Source organism: Eublepharis macularius, chromosome 4, assembly GCF_028583425.1.
Source record: "Eublepharis macularius isolate TG4126 chromosome 4, MPM_Emac_v1.0, whole genome shotgun sequence".
NCBI lineage: Eukaryota > Metazoa > Chordata > Lepidosauria > Squamata > Eublepharidae > Eublepharis > Eublepharis macularius.
The window spans coordinates 151,786,410-151,807,275 of record NC_072793.1 but is presented as its reverse complement, the minus strand read 5'-3'; the positions used below and the strand labels follow the sequence as shown (position 1 = coordinate 151,807,275).

Here is a 20,866-nt window from a genome sequence, read left to right as displayed (position 1 = left end):
TGCTGTTTCTTCATGCACCCTTGCTTGCCTAATCACTCAGCTGGAAGATGATACCTTCTCCTATCTGTGATAGGTATCTCATTAAACAGCTATCAGGACACCGTCTCCTAACAATAAGCTTCCATGCAGGAAACATCCACGGCTATTGATGAATTCTAATATTCTCTTTTTCAAAGGTCTTGGCTCCCCGTCAGGTGCTACGTTAGGCAAAACCTTAGTGATAGACCCATTTACGGTAGTTGAAAAGAAAACAGTATGCTTTGTGGAGAGCTACATGGGGTGGTGGTCTAAGCTGTCTGTTTTGCTGGTTGTAAATGTGTTATAATGCAGTGGCCAATTTGCATCTTCCTGGTAAAAGGATCCACAGCCAAAGAGATGTGTGTGGGAACACTTTGTGTAGCAGTTCAGCAAAATAAGTTCTATGAGGCTTCATTGGGCTGATTACCCTCTGCCACTTCATATGGGATGTGATGCTCATACTTGCGATAAGTTCAACCCCTGATAGGATACAAAAATTGGCAAGCTTCTGTCAGTGAGCCATATGTTAAGACAGGCCTGCAATAACTGGTACTCAAGACAGTGCTTCCGTAACTGAATGATCAAGGCATATGTTTAATCATTAGTGCCAAGGCTACATTAGGATTATGACTTTACAGTTTCAGACTTTTAGAGGAAATAATAAGTTGAGCGAGATATCTTTGTATTTGTCTCCTATGGCATTGTGCATACGCTAGTGTTTAAAATCTGAAAGAAAGACAAATGGAGCTGGGGCAGCTTAGAGAGGTTTGAGGTTAGGAAGAAGCTGTAACTTATAGACGTGACTTACAAATTAGATCTCTGGAGATCACTCCTGAACACAGAAAATTACCTTATACTGGATCAAACCATGGTCTTATCAAGGTCAGTAGTATCTACTCCGACTGGCAGTGGCTCGCCAGTGTCTCCATTAGAGGCCTTTCACATTGCCTACTACCTGGTCCTTTTAATTGGAGCTGTCAAGAACTGAACCTGCGACCTTCTGCATACAAAGCATGTGCTTGACCACTAAAAAACAGCTCCTTTCTTCTTTCTTTTGCTATTAGTGGCAGGGTACATACTCTTTTGTGGCTTGATGAGTAGATTTTAAGCCCTTTAAAGACCTGAGGAATGTGAACAGTTTTCTTAACAAACCATTCCATTGCACCGGTGGTAGGGATTTTGCACTACCACATGCCGAAGTGACACGGAGCCTTAAAAGAGTGCAGCAGACTAGATGTTTTTTTAAGGAACTGGCATGCTAATGCAACAGACATCTGGTATCTGAAAGATGTACTGGGGTTGTGTCCGTCTTTACGCTGATATTTATTTATTTTTATTTGTATCATTTATAGTCCTTTATCACTAAGACTCAAGGCGGATTACATTGTATTAGGTTAGTACAGTCAATATGAAGGACATTTCACTAAATGATGCCATAGGGTATATAAATACAAATTTACAAAGATGTAACATTAGCAGAAATCCAATACAGAGTTGAAGAAATGCTGAAATGGAGCATAAGCAATTCTAGGACTGACATTAGACAACATAAAACTACCCAGTAGGATCAAACTTAAAGCAACAGATAGGACATAAGACAACATAGTGGTGAAATCTGTGGTCCCTGTCTCTTTAACGAAGCATTTCTTTGAAACCACCTCTCTACAGTACAGCCTTCCTCTCTGAGTAAAAAAAGCCCTCTTGAATAATTCAGTTTCGCATCATTTGTGGAAAGCCAGGAGAGTGGGGGCTCTCCTGACCTCAGGCAGGCTGTTCCATAGAGCAGGGGCCACCGTAGAGAATGCACTTGTATGGGCAGCTGTTGATTTCACCCATATGCAGAGTGGCACCTGCAGAAGGTCCTGTTCAAATGAGAGAAAGCGGCCGTGGAGGAACATATGGAGACGTGTGGTCCCATAGGTATGCTGGACCAAGGCTGTGAAGAGCTTTGTATGTGATAGCCAATACCTTTAACTGAGCATGGTAACTGATAGGTAGCCAGTGGAGTGACTGCAGAATGGGAGTGATATTCATGCTTCTGCTTGCTCCTGATAACAGCCAAAACGCAGCATTTTGCATCAGCTGGAGTCTATTAGTTAACTTAGATGGGAGACTGTGCATTAAAGTTCATTACAATAATCAAGTTTTGATGTTACCATAGCATGGATCCAGGTGGCCAGATTGACCACGTTGAGTTAGGAAGCCGTCTTCCAGGCTATCTTCCAAGGTAAAGCAAGAAAACATTTTTTGTGGTAGTCTTAACCTGCTTTTCTAATAGTGCCGGGTCCAGTATAACCCCTAGACTCTTAACTGAGTCTGCAAGGGTCAGATGAACTCCATCGAAAGTGGGGAGTGCAGTGTCCTTCAAGATCAGTTATCTTTGGCAGATCAGGCAGCTTGTTCCTTACTTCTCGACTAGCAACAGTGATCCAAGCGATGGTCATCTCCAGATTTGACAACTGTAACTTGCTCTTCTCAGGACTACCCTTGAGGTTGATCTGGAAGTTACAGCTGGCCCAAAATGCAGCAGCACACATTCTCACCATGACTCCAGTTAGGACACATATTAGACCTGTTTTGTGCCAGCTGCACCGGCGTCCAGTTGAGTTCTGGGTCACGATTAAGGTATTAACTGGGACCTACATACCTGCAGGACCACCTCTTGCTATATGTTCCCTGGAGAGCTCTTCGCTCAGCCAATCAACATCTTTTGGTGGTCCCTGGCCACAAGGATGTTTGCCTAGCCTCAACTAAGGCCAGGGCCTTTTCAGCCCTAGCACCAGCCTGGTGGAACTTGCTCTCTGTGAAGACCAGGGCTCTGCAGGACTCACTACAGTTCTGCTGGGCCTGCAAGATGGAGATGTTCCGCCAGGCCTATGGTAGTTGTTGAGGTCTGGACGGGCTACCTGGTTGGCCTCTCTGCTGTGGCCTTGGTCCACTATTTATCTGATTCGTCTATAACCTGCTTGCCCTGCCCTTCTCAGTTGTTGAAGAGGTGTATTGTTTTTTCCTACCTTCCTGCTGTTGGATGGTTTATGGTTTTAAATTGCATTTTGTATTTAGTACTGTCTTATTAATTTTATATTGTATTTATTGTTACTGTATTTTAATAATGTTTTTACCTACCCTGAGCCTACTTGTGGGGAGGGAGGGTTAGAAATTCAGTAAATTAAATCGCTGCTTTCCCAGCGAGCATCACTTCTGTCCTGTCTGGGTTCAATTTCAATTTGTTCGTTTTCAGTCATTTGACCACAACTGTCAGGCAGCAATCCAAGATTTCTACTGCATCCTGTGGGAACTTGGGTATCATCTGCATATTGAAGACATCCCACCCGATGCTGCAAATGAGTTCCCCTAATAGCTTTATATAGAGGTTGAATAACATGGGACATTAGGTTGCGCCCTGCAGAACCCCGCAAGATAATTCCCATTCTGGAGATAATCACCAATGGCAACCTTTTGAGTCCGTTCCATGAGATTTAAATCAGTCCAAGGCACGTCCTTTGATGCCCACTTCTGTCTCTAAACTCTTCAACAGGACAGCATGGTATACTGTATCAAAGTTGATAGTTCATTAGGCACACTGGGGTCTAGTGGGACCAACGTGAGTGGAGTAATACAAGAATTTAGCATAAAGTATCCATGTTTATTGGTACTTATCCCTGGAAATGCTGCCCCTTCCCACCATAACCTTTGGTTTAGTGCTGGAGGTGTAATGAGTAACAGGCAAATCTGCATGGGAAGTGATGAGAGTGAAGCATAGGAAAAGCACTAAGGGCGGGGGGTGGGGCAGGAAGCAAAGTGGCTGTTAAGCCAGCTCAGAGATGAACATTAGGAGCCCATTCATTATGGCTGTAGAGGCCAAAACTCATGGACTATGTTTGTCTTAAAGCCTGTTTATGCATTTCTGGACCGCTTTAGAAGAAGCACTGTGGTTGAACTGGCACTTTTATCTCTTTAGGCTTCTGATTCATTTCCCCGTTCTCATTTCTAGGAGTACATCATTCGTGTACAAAGAGGGATTTCCATGGAAAATAGCTGGCAGGTAACTTAAAATTTGAAATTAATTGGGAAAACAACATTGGGGGCGGATATAGCCAAAGGCCTCTTGGTCGCTTGATAACCTGTGGTTGCTGGGCTCTGTCCAGTAGGGATTGCTATCCTATGGCTTCTGATGCCCTTTACTGGGGCCTGGGTGGTGCTTCTGTGCAATTCCCTTTTGAGTGAAAAACTGTGCAGAAACAACAGTAAAACAGGACTTGGTGGTTTGTTCCTATCCATCCAGCTTCATTTTCTTCTAACCCCAGTTTTTTGGATTCAAATCAAACTGACTACAAGATTTTTCTTAAAACTCCAAGGCAATTCAGACCAATGAGGCAAAAGCATATTGCAGTACTTTGTACTTTGTCCATACTCTGTGGACTAGAGTAAAGGAACTGAGGCACACAAAAGTGTATTGAATTTTGGTTTATTATTATTATTATTAAACTGGATGGATGTGTATGAGGAAAGGGGTTTTCTTATTCCTGTAATCTACTAAAAAAGCAGGATGCCATATTTGGAGGGGGCATAAGAGACTATGAATTCAAATTCTCTACCACCTGATCACAATATATTAATATCCCATCTCTAGATCAGCGTGTGAAGTTCAAACCAGAATGTGCTGCAAGCAGAGATAATGAAGAACAGCAAGGCCCATATGGATCAGAAAGCTCCAGATTATTCAAATGTGTTCCTCTCTGATCTAAAGTGCCTTGCCTTGATGCAAATTGGGGGCAGAGCTGCATACCAGACCCATGCCTCTTAAGTGGTGAAACAGCGTATGCCTTGATTATGATACAGTGCACATGAAATTGCCTTATACTGAGTTAGTCTATTGGTGTATCAGTATTGTCTCTATTCTGACTAGCAGCAGCTCTCCAGGGTCTAAGGTAGAGGACTTCTATATAATCTACTACTTATTAGTTTGAGACACTGGGGTTCGAACCCCAACAAGCAAAGCAGATAGTCTACCTCCAAGCTACTTCTCGCTTCTCTGAGGATCTTTCTCTCCGCCCTGCCTTTGCTTCACCTTTACACTGTGGCCTGTCAGGCTATTTTCTACCTTTCATCTGCTTGTGTACTTGGAAGCATTGGCTCTTCAACAAGCATCTCTATACAAGCTGAGGAGACCTGACTGATCTGCAATTTCTGAAGTATCAAATGCCATGATGCAAAGACTTATAGGGAGAGTGAATCCCCCCCCCCGGCTATTCTGAGGAGGACTGCTTTACATGGACTATTGTAAAAATGAACTTCCTATCCCTATTTTAGCAGAGAAACTGCTTTCACACGTCTTAACCGCCACGCAAAATTGTGCAAAACTCACGGAACGATGGCGCCTTCATGACACGATTTCCCTTCATGACTCCATTTCATGGTGCGATGACTTCAGAAATTGCGCCACGAAAAGGAATGATGATGGGAAATCACGCCATGAAGGCGCTGTCGTTCTGTGAGTTTTGTGTGGCGGTTAAGACGTGTGAAAATGGCCTGTTTCTGTAAAGTTGATCATAAGAATCCTTAGCAGTGTAACTGGAAAAGCATAAGCCCGTTACATTTTACTGCCGTAGGACAACTGTAGCATGTAATGGCAGTGCTCTCTCCATCCTCTGCTTGATTCTCCTAGAACGGTTTTGCACCCGAAGCAATGCTGGCTTGTCCCCATCACCCCCCTGGATCCTCTGTGTGCCTCACTGTGCTGATGGGATCCTAGTCTGCCAACGTATCCTCCTCTAACGTCTGTGGGATGGGAGACTTAGGTGATGCTATGCAACGTGCCTGGCCTGAATAAGGTTGTTCGTGCACAGCAATACCTGTGTGTTGTACTAGTGCTAATTCTGTGTTTTTGCAGATTGTGAGAAGATACAGTGACTTTGATTTGCTGAATAATAGTTTGCAGGTAAGAGGTCTTTTTTTCCTTCTCATAATTCAAAATTTTATTCTGAATATTTGTGTTTCTAAAACAGCTTTTGCGTGCGAGGTGATGAAAAAGCAAATAATTCAAACCAACAGGCTGCTTTTCTCTGCTCTCCTATTTGCTATTGTTTTGTGCCAGTGCCTTCTGCTTTTATAATTATTGTTAAGATTTTACAGTTTTTAATCTGGATTTATCACAATTTTTAGTTCACAAGCAATTCGGAAGGCTTTAAAGTGGAAAGGCCTTCCACTTTGAGTAAAGTACAGTAAAAAGACTTCAAAGGAAAATCACCCTTTCTAATTTATTTTTGATTGGTTATTTGTAAAGCCCACCTTTCTCCCAGTAAACTGCGAGCATTCAAAACACTGAAATAATCAGGTTATACTTTTTGGGAAAAGAACTCTTGTTCCATACAAGTATTACTGAGAGCAGCTGAAAAAGATTAATGTGGGAGAGTGGCAAATGTTTACAATTGCCCAGCCATGGCATAACTTGATTCATTTTTTTGGGTTCAAATGTGTTTTCTTTTTCCCTTGGAAAAGCCAAAGTCATATTGATCTTTTTAAATGGAGCATTGAACTGCAGTGTGTGTCTGTTTCTAAAAACACTTGCTAATGCTCTTGCTAATGCTCTTGCGTGATGCATTTCTCTATCACTGGGCAATGTTTCTTTTTGTTTTTTTCCCTCCCAAACACTGCAGCTTCTGTGTGTTTGTACTCTTTCAAAGACATTCATTTCTGTTTAGCATGTGTGGGAAAATACAGGGAAGGGGCTGTATGATAAATAAATGCTTGGTGCTTGCAAGCAGAAAAGGGAAATGAGTAGTTGCAGAGTTTTTTTCAGAATTTATTTCAACTGTCCATTTTGTACCTCCTCACCCTCTGTCTAATGCAGACTGTATAAGAATTTTGTCTGAATGTGGCCTTTGTCATTTCACTAGCATGCAAGCTGATGCAGATATATTGCGTTCCCCTCTGTATGGACTGTTAAAGGCATAGAATAATAGATTCCTGTTATGGCGTTTTAATGAGCTCTTAATAGCAAACATCATTGGCGGTTTTTCTGTACTATAATGAAGAGATTTATCTTAAAAAATGCTGCCTCCTACACCACTTCCTGAGTTGCCCTTAAGTTCAAGGATCACTTATCCGCTTTCACAATAGCTGTGCTGAGTTGCATATCCCCATCATTTTTAACAGCACATGATTCATCTTGCTTTCTGGAGAAACGCCTTACCTGAATTGCATAATACAGTGCAGTGTTACAATGATGTTATCTACTTAGGCTGCATTAACAAAGTCCTGAGGTGGGATATTTAGTGAAGGCTGTAAGTCTTGTGTGTGGTATGGAAACTTATATACCCCCATTCATTTTTTTTTGATGGACATCCTGGAAATTGGCCGTCCTGGTCTGGTCCAAGCTTAGGTAGACTTGAAATTTGTAATTGCAGCAGAATATTTCCCTGGGGCAACAGGGAACTTGGTTGGCTGATCCGAAAGAGGGATATTAAATCACTTTTCAGGAGAAATGAATGATTTCAACATGGGTTTTCTAGGAAAAACATCTCCCAGTGTGACAGAGGAAGCAATTCTGCTGTACTTACAAATCCCATGAACCTTCCTTCCTGTTTCCTCTAGATGGACTGAGAATGCATTCTCAGAAAAGAAAAACAATGATGGTTTTTCAAAGGAATGAAACAGCAGCATTTATGTTTCACAAAAACAGCCTTACCTTCTCCAACAGTGTTCTGACAGTGCCAACTTTTCTAAAGTGTTCTGTGTGATTTTTTTTAAAAATGTAGCTAAAGATACCTCCACCCCACTCATAACGTTAGAAGTGGGATATCTGCTGGAATGATGTGATGTCCCCAACACTGGCATACTGGGCTGACTGAAGCTACTGAGCCTCCTCAAGCATCTTCCTTTCATGATACCTGGCATTGTGTGGGGAGGGGCACAAAGGAAGTGCCTTGACCTCCAGGTTGTGCCTTGACCTACAGGCTGCCTCAGCAGGATCTAGATGCTTCCTCTGGAGCCTGACTTGGTCCTGTCTGCCCATGGCTTGTAATCAGCGGTAGTGCCCACTGACATGCATCTGTTTGCTCTTGGATTATTTGCTCTCCAGGCATGTAGACCCCTGCCTTGAGATTTGGACCTTTTCTCAGATCAGACCTCCCCCCTCTTTACCGCTTGACTTGTCATCCCTCCTGTCGTATCAAAAAGCCTGCACTGTATGTTGGAATGCTTGGAGTGACTGGCATGTCAGTGTCTCTCCATAATTGGGTATTATTACACTTATTGCTAATCCTCCAGCCCAGGTATTTGTATTATTCTCTCACAGTAAACTTTGCTTCTAGTTTTTGCATGGTTTGGAGTCTCTGTGTTCCTTCAGAACTTGTAAAGGTGCCTTGGTTCTTGGTTAAAGATCCCTGACAGCCATTTGTGGGTCACTGCCGAGACTGGGAGCATTCCTTGAAGCCGAGGCTTCATTCGCACATGGTTATATATTTCACTGTTATTGCATTATAGAAATAATTTTAACAAGATTGCCTTGTCTACACAAGATACAAAGTACTGCTGTAGCTCAATATCCCAATGTGTGTGGATACAACTGGAGAGTAGAACCCTAAACCAGCAGCTCTAGTAGCACAGGAGTGCGAAGCGATGGGAGGAGGGTCCCCTCCCCCCATACTTAAGTCTATTGACCATGAATTTGGACTATGATTGCAGAATAGGCTGCATTCACATTGACACATGCTGCACATCCCGACCACACACAGCAATATAAATCATTTAAAGGTCTTCTAGGAAGGAAGACTGTGTATTGAGTGGGTTGGAGGTGTTTCCAACTGATCTGTGCTGTTAGAGAAATGTGAGTTCTGTGCCCTTTTGGCTACAGAGCTTGAAGCCTGGCAGAGTTAAGATCTTTTGTCATGATTAGATCTTCAACAAGATCTAGCTTGTCCCCTCTGGCAGCGGGTGAGGAGTTTGTTTCTGGAGGCGGCAGGTGTGAACCTGGTGGTTGTGCCACACTCTTTTCCCTCTTATAACAATATGTGCAAGAAGACTTCGGGGGTTGTAAATATCAAGTTCTGCTATGTTCATTGTAGGTGATTTATTTTCTTGAGTTTTTTTTTTAAAGGAATGCAGAAGCAGTGGTGCTAAAATTACTATGCCTGGATCTTTGGTTATATTATTAAGCTAACAATAGATAGTGTGCTCTCTGAATCAAGAAAGTATTTTTCACATCCGGTGACTCGTTTAACTTTCTTTGTCAAAGTGAAGATCATGTGCGAGCCTTTTCTCTGTAACAGATGTTCCCTGAAAATCTGTACAATGAATATGATTTTGACTAGGAAAACTGTTCTTCTGGATGCTCTCAGTCTTGTGTTTGTTTCCCGTGAGGAAAGACTGGAGAGTCTAGGGGAAAAAAGATAGCTAAGAGCCAAAACACACGTTAAGAAATACCTAGGTTCAGCACGTGTTCTCTTACCTCAAGGTTTGCCGGGATCTGTAGGCGTCCTGGAAGCTTAAAGTTTAGCATTTACAGAGCAGCAGGGAGGGAAATACAGGCGCCTGTATTTCCCTTCCCCTTCCTGCTGCTCTGTAAATGCTAAACTTTAAGCTTCCAGGATGCCTGCAGATCCAAGCACACTTTGAGGTAAGAGAACAAGTTTAGCATTTACAGAGCAGCAGGAAGGGGAAGGGAAATACAGGCGCCTGTATTTCCCTCCCTGCTGCTCTGTAAATGCTAAACTTTAAGCTTCCAGGACGCCTACAGATCCCGGCAAACCTTGAGGTAAGAGAACACGTGCTGAACCTAGGTATTTCTTAACGTGTGTTTTGGCTCTAAGGGGAGAGAGTAGAGAGGTTTATAAAATTATGCAAGCGGTAGAGAAAGTGGAGAGAGCTTTATCTCCCACTTGCATAATAACCAGAACTTGAGAGCATCCAACGAAATTGTTGGCAGATAGGTTCCGGACAAACAAAAGGAATAACTTCTTTACTCAATGAATAACTAAACCCAGTGAGGTAGTGATTGCAGCAGACATAAGTAGCTTTAAACGGGGGTTGGACAGATTATGGAGGATAGGTCCAGCAATGGCTACTAGCTATAGGTACTTAAGGGACCCTTCATGTTCAGCGGCAGCAAACCCTAGAATTACCAGTGCTGGGAAGAAGCACCAGTGGAGGGTGTTGGTCCCTGTGCCCTGTTTGTTTGAACCTCCAGGTCAACCGGTTGGTTGCTGCGTCAGACAGAATGCTGGACTAGATGGACCCCTGGTCTGATCCATCACGACTCTGCTTAAGTTCTTATGTTTGCCGCCTATGCTTGGATTTAATACCAACAGGATAAGAGGCAGGAATAGGAAGAGAGAAGTAGAATAACTGCCCACAGGGCTTACACTGAAAACAGCTTTATGAAGAAAAACCTCTTTATAAAATAGCTCCTGTTGGCATAGCAAAAACAGAGACAAAGGATGAGTGATACCTGCATGTAACTCTGGAATTATGTAAATTCAGTACTATTAACCAAATCTCTTGTCTATTGCCTCTCAAGTGATGCATGAATACACTGTATGAAATATCTGCTGTATCATTCTGACCTAATTGGACATAACTACCACCCTATGTTTATGGTCATGTAGTTAATGCAGATTTAATTGCTTCTCTGCATGGAAACTGCTTTGCAAAAGTTGATAAGCCATCCTCTGAACATTTAAAACTCCTGGTGTAAAGAGTGATGCTTGGAATGTATATTATTAAGAAATAGTTACATATTATTTTTGTGCAGCATATTTGGGCTTCCTTAACTGCAGGTGTTTGGGGCTTAGAATCAAACGTATGGCTTGGATCTAATAATAATTTCCACTACCCCAAGGGATTTCTGCCCACAAAGTGCAGCTTTCTCACATGCTTCCTCCTTCCGCAGCCCCAAATGCCCCTCCAGTGCTCCTTGTGAACAGGAGACCCCTCAGGAGCAGCCGGGGGTGGGTGGGGAGTCAGGTCTGCAATGAGAGGAGGAAATAGATGAAAATCCCCTCCTCACCCCCAAATCCTCTGCTGGATTCGACCATGAATAAATTACCAGTTTATGTGCTATGTTTCCAAAGTGCCTGCTATCGGATTTTTTTTAAAAACGGTTTGCAATGTACATGTACTGAGTTAATAGTTCACAACGGACCTCATCTTTTTTTTTTTTTAAAAGATTTCTGCTCTTAGTTTACCTCTTCCTCCCAAAAAATTGATCGGCAATATGGATCGTGAATTCATAGCTGAAAGGCAAAAAGGACTCCAGAACTATCTTAATGTAATTACTTCCAACCATATACTTTCCAACTGTGAACTGGTGAAGAAATTTTTTGATCCAAACAACTACTCTGTAAACTATGTTGGTAAGTAAAAGGCTTTGGAATTCCTTTATTGTCCTTGAGGATAACACACTTAAAGGGTGTGGGTGGAGGGGGCTGGGAGACCTTCACCCTTGACCTTTTTGGAATGGAGGAACAGCCTGACTTACTTACATGACCACATCTCATCATGTTGAGAAGGGATTCCTGTATCTTAAAAAGGGGACTTCACATGCTTAAATGGCTTCTAACTTAAGTCTGTGTGTTCTCTGCCAAGGAGGAGGGGATACAAAAGTCAAGGGAGGCTGAAACTGGTCTCTTAGTCTGCACTGTCCAACACCCAGTTATTTATGATGGGCTTAAATGGGCAAAACAGTTCAGGGGCTGTAGCTACAGAATGTTGACCAACAGAGAAAGGTGTGGATGTCGAGGCTGGCTGGCAATTGGTCAGAGCTGTATTGCAACGTTGGATCTCAATTTCTTGTAGAATAGTGGTAATTTGCAAATGGTACATGACTCGGTCTGTAGTAACTTCCTTTAAAAGTATATGAAAATGATGATAAATTCAAAACAAAATGTGAAAGACCTCTGCTGGAGAACCTGGAGAACAGCTGCCAGTCTGAATAGACAATACTAACCTTGATGGATTGATGATTTGATTCAGTATAAGGCAGCTTCATGTGTGTCCAGTCTTACAACATTGTGTTGATTTTAGTGAAAGTCACAATTCAATTCAAGCAATAAAATAGTCTACCTTGTAATTAGAAGTATATTTCTGTCTCTGTCCTATTGAGGCTAAGACTACACAAAGTGCTGCTGAAAAGTCCATTGCGTTTATACATTATTATTTTATTTTGCCCCTTTCAATTGTTACGTTTCTGGCTTTCCTACTGTGCGTACTGGGAAAGTGCTCTGTGTGTGGTCGCCTTGATATGTGCATTCACCATGTTCCAGTTTCAGTACATGCAAACAGGTACCCTGAAACATTAAGGTTTCTGATTGCATGTACTGAAGGTGAAATGTATTGGTGTTGTCCTTTTCATACAAAATGGTTATTGTATTGAGGCAGTCATGCATAGTGCATGTTCATGGTATGAATGCAAGAAATATAATGACTGAAAGGGGCTAACGTTGTCCATGGATCTCTGAATTCAGTCGCCAGCTTCACTGTTGTCCTGGATTGGCTCAAGGATTGTAAAGTTATTTATGACATCAGATAAATGGAACCAGTGGTAACCAAGGGCTGCAGTTCCTTGGTCCTGCATATATCCCTGTGGGCCTTCAAGTGTAAGGCCAGGTAGCTGAATCACATGCCAGAATAATACAGGTGCACCGTCTCATTGACACAAGCCAGTTAATTGCATTTAAAAGGGCAAGAAGAAGCAGATAGAACTAAGTGCCATTTTAGTCCTGCATGCTGTAGGGAGCAGAAGGAGCAAGGAGTGCACCTTAGCTCTCTTCCTCTGATGCCGGGGAGCATTCATACGTTGCTGTATTATCCAGTGTTGCGTACATAACCTCTGAATAGCTGCTTAAATCCTGCATGAGAAGGATTTCAACAGTGTTACAGAGCCTGTATGTACCAAATCAGTTAATATGGTCACAAGCAAAGTGTGATTCCTCCCTGCCCGGACCATATGTCAGGTCAATGTATTGTTCAAATGGACCTAAAGACAAGGGAAACCAAACTGTTAAAATAGAGAGAGGGAATGTAGGACCATCAACAGGGAATGTAGGACCATCAACAGGGAAGTCCAATTGCAAACGAGACCTCTTGCAGTAACAGGCCAAGTCTGGAATATTAGGCATATGGAATAATAAATATTTGTGCTATTATATTGTCTTTGGAACTGGTATGAAGTGATTCAAGAGATGTGAAAACTGGACAAGCAGTGACTGGCTTGAAATGTTACTGCCATAATGATACCAAAACAAACACCATTGTAAAAAGAATGACCTTTGAGAATGAAAGTTAGGACTCTCTTGAAAGGAATTTTTTCTAGAGCTCACATATATTGAAAAGCTTGGTAGAAATACTCAAAGCTGCAAGGCTTATTTTATTTGCCAGGGCTTTAAATGGAGTATAAACTGCTGGTGTCTTTTAGGAGGGGCAGTTTGTTTTGCTATTTTTAAATTGTAGTGTTTTAATTGTGACTTGTAAGCCACCTTAGATAGCCCAGGCAAGCCCAGTCTCATCAGAGAAAGCTAAGCTGTGTCAGTCTTGGTTAGTCATTGGATGGGAGACCTCCAGTAAAGACCAGGGTTGCAGAGGCAGGCAATGGCAAACTTCCTCTCTTGCCTTGAAATAACAGCAGGGGTTGCCATAAGTCAACTATGAGTTGACAGCACTTCCCACCACACCAAGCCACCTTGAGCCACAATTATTAAAATGAAAAAAGTAAACCAAACGTCTTAACTCCCAAGACTGTCTCCATTCAATTAACCTGCTGTCATTTCCATTGCGATGGTTCTCAGTACAGCCTTTGTGCTAAAGCAAATTTCTAACTCCTGCTGTACGGAACAAAATTAAATGGAGAAGCAAACGATACCAGTTGGTCCTTGTTCTTGCATCATACGGAGCACTAACAAATGCCACTGTTGAGTTTGGAGAGCTGAAAAGAACACAAAGGTCAGTGACTTTACCTGGCCCCAAGCATAACGGAGACTGCACACAGGGCTCAGGAACTGCCAGCAGTAGTTCTTCAGAAAATTGGAACTTCTTCTCTTATGCTGAGACACTTTTGTGGGGAATTCTGTTTGTTCAAAGATTTGTTCAACCAAGCGAAGCGTTCTGACATCGCAATCCTCATTTCCCGAGATATGATACCTCATTTCACTCCCACCTTCTGTGGGGGATTACAAGCTCCATGCACCCGTGGTTTCTTGCATTTCTCAATCAGACAGACTCTCCCAGCTTTTTTTTTTCTTGCTCTTGAATCTGCCAAGAGAGGCCTTCTACATATTTGAAGTCTAACCTAACGAGCTGAAAAATTGTCCGTTCTGTATTAGACTTGCCAGTAACCGGAAATGAGCTGCTGTTTTCCTTGTTAAGCTGTGGTGCTTCAACATTTCACAGTTCAAGGTCTCATCTCCTGCCGTGTGCCTGCTTTTCATCCTAGGAGATGAAACACCTGAACGCAGTGGGGGTGGTGTGAGAAAGGAATGCTGCTGTCAATGTTTGAATTTCCTAGCTTCTCTCTGCCTGCTGTGAAGCAAACTTAAAATGTTGGTTCATGGAATAGTTCTGTTTTTTTTTCAGAATGATGCATGCTTAAGGCACCCAGCCAATTTTCATGTGTGCCTGCGTGTTAAAGGAAAGTTAATGAGCCGAGACAATAGCGGCCAGTTGACAAAGAGAAAATGCTTAGGGGGTAGGGGGAGTGATTTGATTGCAAAGCTACAGCACACTTGGCTCTTATTTCAAAGGGTTAAACTGTATTAATTTTCTTCATTTATATCTTGCCTTTCTCCCTAATGGGGACTCAAAGCAGCCTGCATTGTTCTCTTCCCCTTCATTTTATCCTCATACCCTATTAGGTGGGTAAGGCTGAGTGTGTGTGACTGGCCCAAGGTCACCCAGCAAGCTTCTGTGGCGGAGTGGGGATTTCAACCTGGGTATCCCAGATCCTAGTCTGACACTCTAACCACTACACCACAGCACATCCAGGCCCTGTACTTTACAGGAGCATGGAGGCTTCGTCCCGTAATTGTCTCTAACCCACTAATGCAGATAGCTGTCCCGCGGCTGTCAGGTGAACCCACATGAGCTGTGAAGTTGAGACTGCTGCTCATTTGTTTGGTGGTTGGCCAATTTGGGGGGAAGAGGTGTTTGCCTTTAGAGTTTATCTTGTGTGTGTGTGTTTCACCAGCATATGTGCCCAGTAAAACCAAATTTTGTTCCTGTGGTTCACATTACTGTTGATTTCAAGCAATAGATTTGCTTTCTAATATTCTGTGTGTGACTGGATTGGGAAAAAAATCTTACAAATGAAGTATATCTATTAACATGTGTACAATTAACAAAATCTTCCAAAATTTTTTCTTCTGTAGAAATTGCCTTACAGCATGTTTCAATGTTCTTTCGGTCAGAGCCAAAGTGGGAAGTAGTAGAGCCATTAAAGGATATAGGTAAGAGTTTTACCTGTTTCTGTATCTGGTGTAAAGTGTCATAAATCACAGAACTATAACCTCTGGCGTACTTTATCAGTGTAACAAATATTTACATCTGATAGAGAGAAAAAAATCGCCTTCTTATTCATTTGAGGAAAATATTCCTCCAGCTCCTGAACGCAAAGCAGCTCTTTATGACCTTTGGCAAAGGTCTTTCTTTCCCAAACCTACAGCCTGAGGTGCTTAGAAGTGGAGATGTCATGAGTTGAACTTTGGCCCCTCTGCTTACTGTACTACTCACCAGTGGGCTATGACCAGAGGCAGTGCTGTCTGGTGGTCCCAGTGTTACACTAGGATTAAGTAGACCCACTCAGTTTCAAATCCACCCAGCCATGAAGCTTGCTGGGTGACTTTGGGGCAGTCATGCGCTCTCAGCTTCACTTGCCTCATGAGAATTTTTGTAAGGATAAAATTGGGGAGAGACTAATATATATTATACTAATTGGAGGAAAGAGAGGGAGAGCTAATATGGTTAGAATACCGCATTATGACCAAGGAGACCAAGGTCCAGATCTCTGCTCTGCTTACTTGGTGACTATTCCTATCCTACCACACACAGTTGTTGTGAGGATAAAATGAAGGAGAGGAGAATTGCCTCTGCCACCCTGAACTTCTTGGAGGGAGGGTGAAGTGAAAATGTAACAGACATTTTATTTCATAATGAAATATCAAAACCGAAGCCTGTAGAGAGAAAAAAATCACCTCCTTGTTCCTTTGAAGAAGCAAAATGATGAAACAATATCCACACAATTAAGCTGAATGGCACTGAAATTAAATGCCAGGTTACTGCAGGGGAATTTAGATCAGGTAGCACACCATTGGTAGCCTAATTATTTGAGACTGGTCTATGTAGAAAATGAAAACTTTGGTATGGTTTTTGAGCAGTATAATGCAAACTCTTGGTGTCTGGCTTTTTTCTAGGTTGGAGAATACGTAAGAAATATTTTTTAATGAAGATTAAGAATCAACCAAAGGAGCGGCTAGTTTTGAGCTGGGTAAGTTTCCTTTTCGGGGGAGGCTTATATCCTTTCCCAAACTGCGTTGTGGTTTAGCAGTGTGCTTTTCTGAGTGGTTTGGCTTGGTTTTTGGTGTCTAGCTATATCCATCCATAGTCACTTTTTGTAAACTCTATCTCTTATTCTGAGGTTTTGCTGTGGGAGTTTCCTGTCATAAACTTGCAGAGAAGAAGAAGTAGAATGAGGGCATGCCACACCCAATGTGATGTATCCTACCAGTATTTTTCTGATAGAAGGGAGAAGAGGGGTGATCTCAAGTGGTTCTCCTCCTTACTCCAACCTCCCCCCCCCCCGCCCCAATTTGCCTGATTACTTTGTCTGTGGTGATTCCTTGATCTCTGGCAGTGCTTTCTCGGAGATCACAGGAGGTGGCTAGGGGGAAAGGAAGGTGGGGGAAAGATCCACTTCCATCAGCAGAACATCTGTGGAATACAACCAGTATGTAAATTGCACAGCCTGCTGATCTCTGAGTGCTGTCAAACTAAAACTCAGTCAAGTGTTTGTCTCACTTGTACTTTAAGAAAGGGAGAGATAAAGATAATGATAAGCTTTGTAGGAAGGCTTTGGAATGTGTGACAGAGGTATGCTTTGTGCTTCCCTGAAGTTGATTTATAGTCACTTCAGCTATTTATTTCCCCCCCTCATCGCTTATAATCAACTTGGTAACTTGTCTTTTCAGGCTGACCTTGGCCCTGACAAATATCTTTCAGACAAAGATCTTCAGTGTGCTGTGAAATTTCTTTCTTCATGTTCTGTGAGTATTTTCTTACATTAACACCCACCTCCCCAAAACACCAGTACCCTTTCAACAGCACTAAATTAGACTACATAAAAGCTCTTTTCCAATTCTCCCTGTTAATTTCAGAGATTGACTCCTAGACATTCATGCTAGGCTGGAATGAATATGTGCTTAATGAGCTGATATGAAGGGCTACCCTACAGGAATGGACCTTCTTTTCTATTGTGACAGGCTCACATGAGCATCTTTTGGAAGATTTCTGAAAATATTAGTCCATTCCTTTAGAGGCTTGGGCTAACTGAGCATTTTTGCTTTTAAGTGCTATTGCCTGCCCTGAACTTTGGGGGAGTAGGGAGCAGAGTAAAACCTGTAGGACTTGTTAGTACAGTTGTGTGTGAATGTCCAAGTCTTGAAGGACACCAATTAGGCTTTGCACAACTCTGAGATTTTACTTTTCTCTCTCCCTACAATTTAAATTTTTACTATCATCCCTGAGACGTAACTGACATGTACTGATTGAGAGATTCAAATATGTGTTGCCCTTGTGGTTAGGTGTGCAGGATAGAAATGTGTGAGATGGGGCACATAAGAACCACAAGAGGAGAGATGTGATGCAGATGTAGTCTGCAGGTTTCATAAGAAGCCCTGCAGGCTGTATTCTTGGGCATTTGTGTACAATGTAATGTGTTTTTAGAATGGTTTTTTAAAAAATTAGCATAAGAAGGTACATTCCAAACTTGCCACATCCGAATGGCTTTTAATTTTCAATATTTAAACAAAAACTAAATGTGTCAGCTGGAAATTGATTCTTATGCATGGCTGATTGCTCATAGTTCAGATATATCTAGAACAGGCAGCAGTGTTCTCTTTCTAACTAGCTGGGATACTGTAAACCTTGCCATGTGACGAGTTTGCCATCATGTGGTTGTTTTTTGTCATGTGGCATTTGGTCTTATCAAAAAGTCCATCATAGTTTGATTACTGTCCAACAAATGATCAGCAGACCCCAAAACAACAACCTGTGATGTTGCCCAGATGTGTAGTACCCTTATCCCCATAGCAAGATAAATTGTAATTCCCATCTTTATGGTAACCGTAGGGAAAATACTGTACAGTGATGGGGGGTGGGGACTGGCTGGTTGATTCCGTCTCAGATGTCTTTCTAGATTAAGTGAGAAGGCAAATAAACCGTACTGATATTGAAGCGAGGCAGTAGTTTAAAATTAAACTCGTCATATTATAAACAATAAGCCTGATAAGTCAGGCTTCTGAATAAATGTGGCCATGTTTCAGTCCAGTTTATCTTGCAGTAGCGTCAACTGCTTAGAACCATTGTGGGCAACTGACCAGATGCTGTTGCACAAACTCTATCCGTAAAGCTTCCCTAGAAATGAGTGGGTGTGCCAGTTACCTGTGATGTGCATAAAGTGTGCTGCCATCCACACTGCAGAGAGTGTTCCGAATAATCATACATGCTTGATTATTTGGAACTGCTGTGTTGTAGATAACCACTTATACTTCTGAGCAGGCAGGCTGGTTTGTGTGCTGATGCCAAACATATTTTATCTACTGCCACTCAGCCTTTCCTTATAGGTGGCTGTAATACACCCAGAGTCACAACAGATCTAGCATTATGCTATTTGTTTTAACACACTTATAAATTTTACAACTTTATTGGTCCATAAGGCATTTTACAACACAGACCAATTTCATTTTTTGCATCATATTAAAAGTGATGTGTTGTTGTGACCAATTCATTATAAACCTTCTGAACAGCATTAAGAATACTAAACAGCTCAGGAACAAATACTCTGTTTAAACAAAAGTAAGATTTCTGTAGTGAAACTTACTTTCGGACATATGGAAATAAAACAGCATTTTGTCTGAAACAGCTAACATATGTTCATCACACCCTAGTTTACCCCTATCTTGTGTGTTTGGTTTGACCTGCTCCTTGCTGCCATTTAATTTTTATGTCTGAGGTTGAAACAAGATTTTCTGAGAGCCAAGCAGAATCCCTACATCCTCTCCTCTCCTCTTCCCTGAAGTGTCTTATAATCCAGAATGTGTCATTGGATTTGTCTGCTTCATTTCATAGGCTTTCAGCCTGCAGGGGTGGAAGAAGCACCGAGGGCCTCAATATCACCTCATGCATTGGGTGGGTGAGGGAGAAACGAGATAGTGGCTATGCGATGTTTGCATTGCCTAGCTCCAGCCTTGACAGGAACACAAATCTGGGTCCTTGGTTCAAGTCCAAAATGCTCACCACCTCTTTACCAGCTTGGGGGGCGGGGAGGGAAAACCTTTGATATCAATGGCATTCCAAACCTATGTGGGTTTGGAATAATCACTTTAAAATTTGGTGCGGTATGAATATAATTGATGAACTGGAGAGAGGGTAGGGAATGAGCAACGGCTAGCTGTGGTTCTTGTTAATGGCCCAGATGGAAAGTGCAATGTGAGAATGAGTGGGAATTAAAGTGCAAACTGCTACATGTTTCAAAGTGCATCTTTCCTGGAATGGAAAGTTCACACTTGACCTCAGTGTTCAGTTAACATCTGTATCAGCCAAAGGCCACAGCAGGAACCCTTTAGCTTTAGGCATTTTTTCATATTAAGGAGCACTAAAAATTCTTTACATGGTCAACCTTAGCATACGGTGGCATTCCTTTCAATATTTGCAACGGATATTTATTTCAATATTTGCTAAGAAGTTAATGAGTCTTGACCTAATCTTGATTAATGTAAACAACTCCAGAATGAAAAGTTCACATGATGCTTGTTATTCTAACCTCCTGATTTTTCTAAGAGTTTTACCAGCTGAACCTTCCTTGTTCATGTCAGTTAACACAACTCCTGACTGTATCTGCTTGAAATGTTTAAAGACTCTAAACTTATGAAGGAGTCATGCAAAGGCAGCTGAGTAGCTCATTGGTTGGGGGACCTGCCCTGCATTCCAAGGGACATGATCAGTTGATCAAGCTCCATCGAGCATTGATGGTAACTGTAAAGAGGAAGGCTGAAATTAAAAATGAAAAAGGGAAACCTATCCTGATCAACTGGTGATAAGCTGTTGTTAATCTGCTCAGCATGTAACATGAGTAGTTGAAGGGGGGAAGCACCTCCCCCCGCCCCAGTTCAGCTGGTCCTGTTTAAAGAACAAATACAATGTTTACTTCTCTTGGGACTAGGATATTTTACCTTTGTGGACCAAACAAATGAGACATGGGGGTAAGCCTTTGCCAACAATGACCAGTCCATGTCTTAAGTTCCTACCTCCCTCTTTTAGAAACTTGCCTTCTGACATTCTATGCTCTCATCTCAAACTGAGTGGTGAGACTTCTTCTCCTCGTTGTCTTCCCTGGCCCAACTCCCTATTCTCCATAGATTTAAATGCAAATTGAAGGAGGTCTCTGGTTTTTTTTTTTAACCCCGATAATAAGACTGATTAGGCTAACAGTTTGTGATCAATGTTTAATTTGGGAAGCCAAGATTTCCAAGGGAATTGCTCAAAAATTAGGTTTAGTGACACTTTCTATATACATGTTGTTGGGACTAAACATATATAGGATTTTACTATCAGAAAACAGTAAAATTTCAATGTGTGTATGTCT

General features: G+C 42.0%; 1 protein-coding gene across 2 annotated transcripts in view; it reads left to right on the top strand.

Annotated features, from left to right (window-relative positions):
- The window catches only part of PXK (PX domain containing serine/threonine kinase like), a 54,346-nt gene that overhangs the window by 9,213 nt on the left and 24,267 nt on the right, over positions 1 to 20,866 (top strand). For both annotated transcript variants that reach the window (XM_054978366.1, XM_054978365.1), the window contains exons 2-7: positions 4,013 to 4,063; positions 5,912 to 5,959; positions 11,186 to 11,372; positions 15,378 to 15,455; positions 16,419 to 16,492; positions 17,193 to 17,267. In XM_054978366.1, the coding sequence (XP_054834341.1) occupies positions 4,013 to 4,063; positions 5,912 to 5,959; positions 11,186 to 11,372; positions 15,378 to 15,455; positions 16,419 to 16,492; positions 17,193 to 17,267 (513 nt within the window). The remainder of the gene's footprint in view (positions 1 to 4,012; positions 4,064 to 5,911; positions 5,960 to 11,185; positions 11,373 to 15,377; positions 15,456 to 16,418; positions 16,493 to 17,192; positions 17,268 to 20,866) is intronic.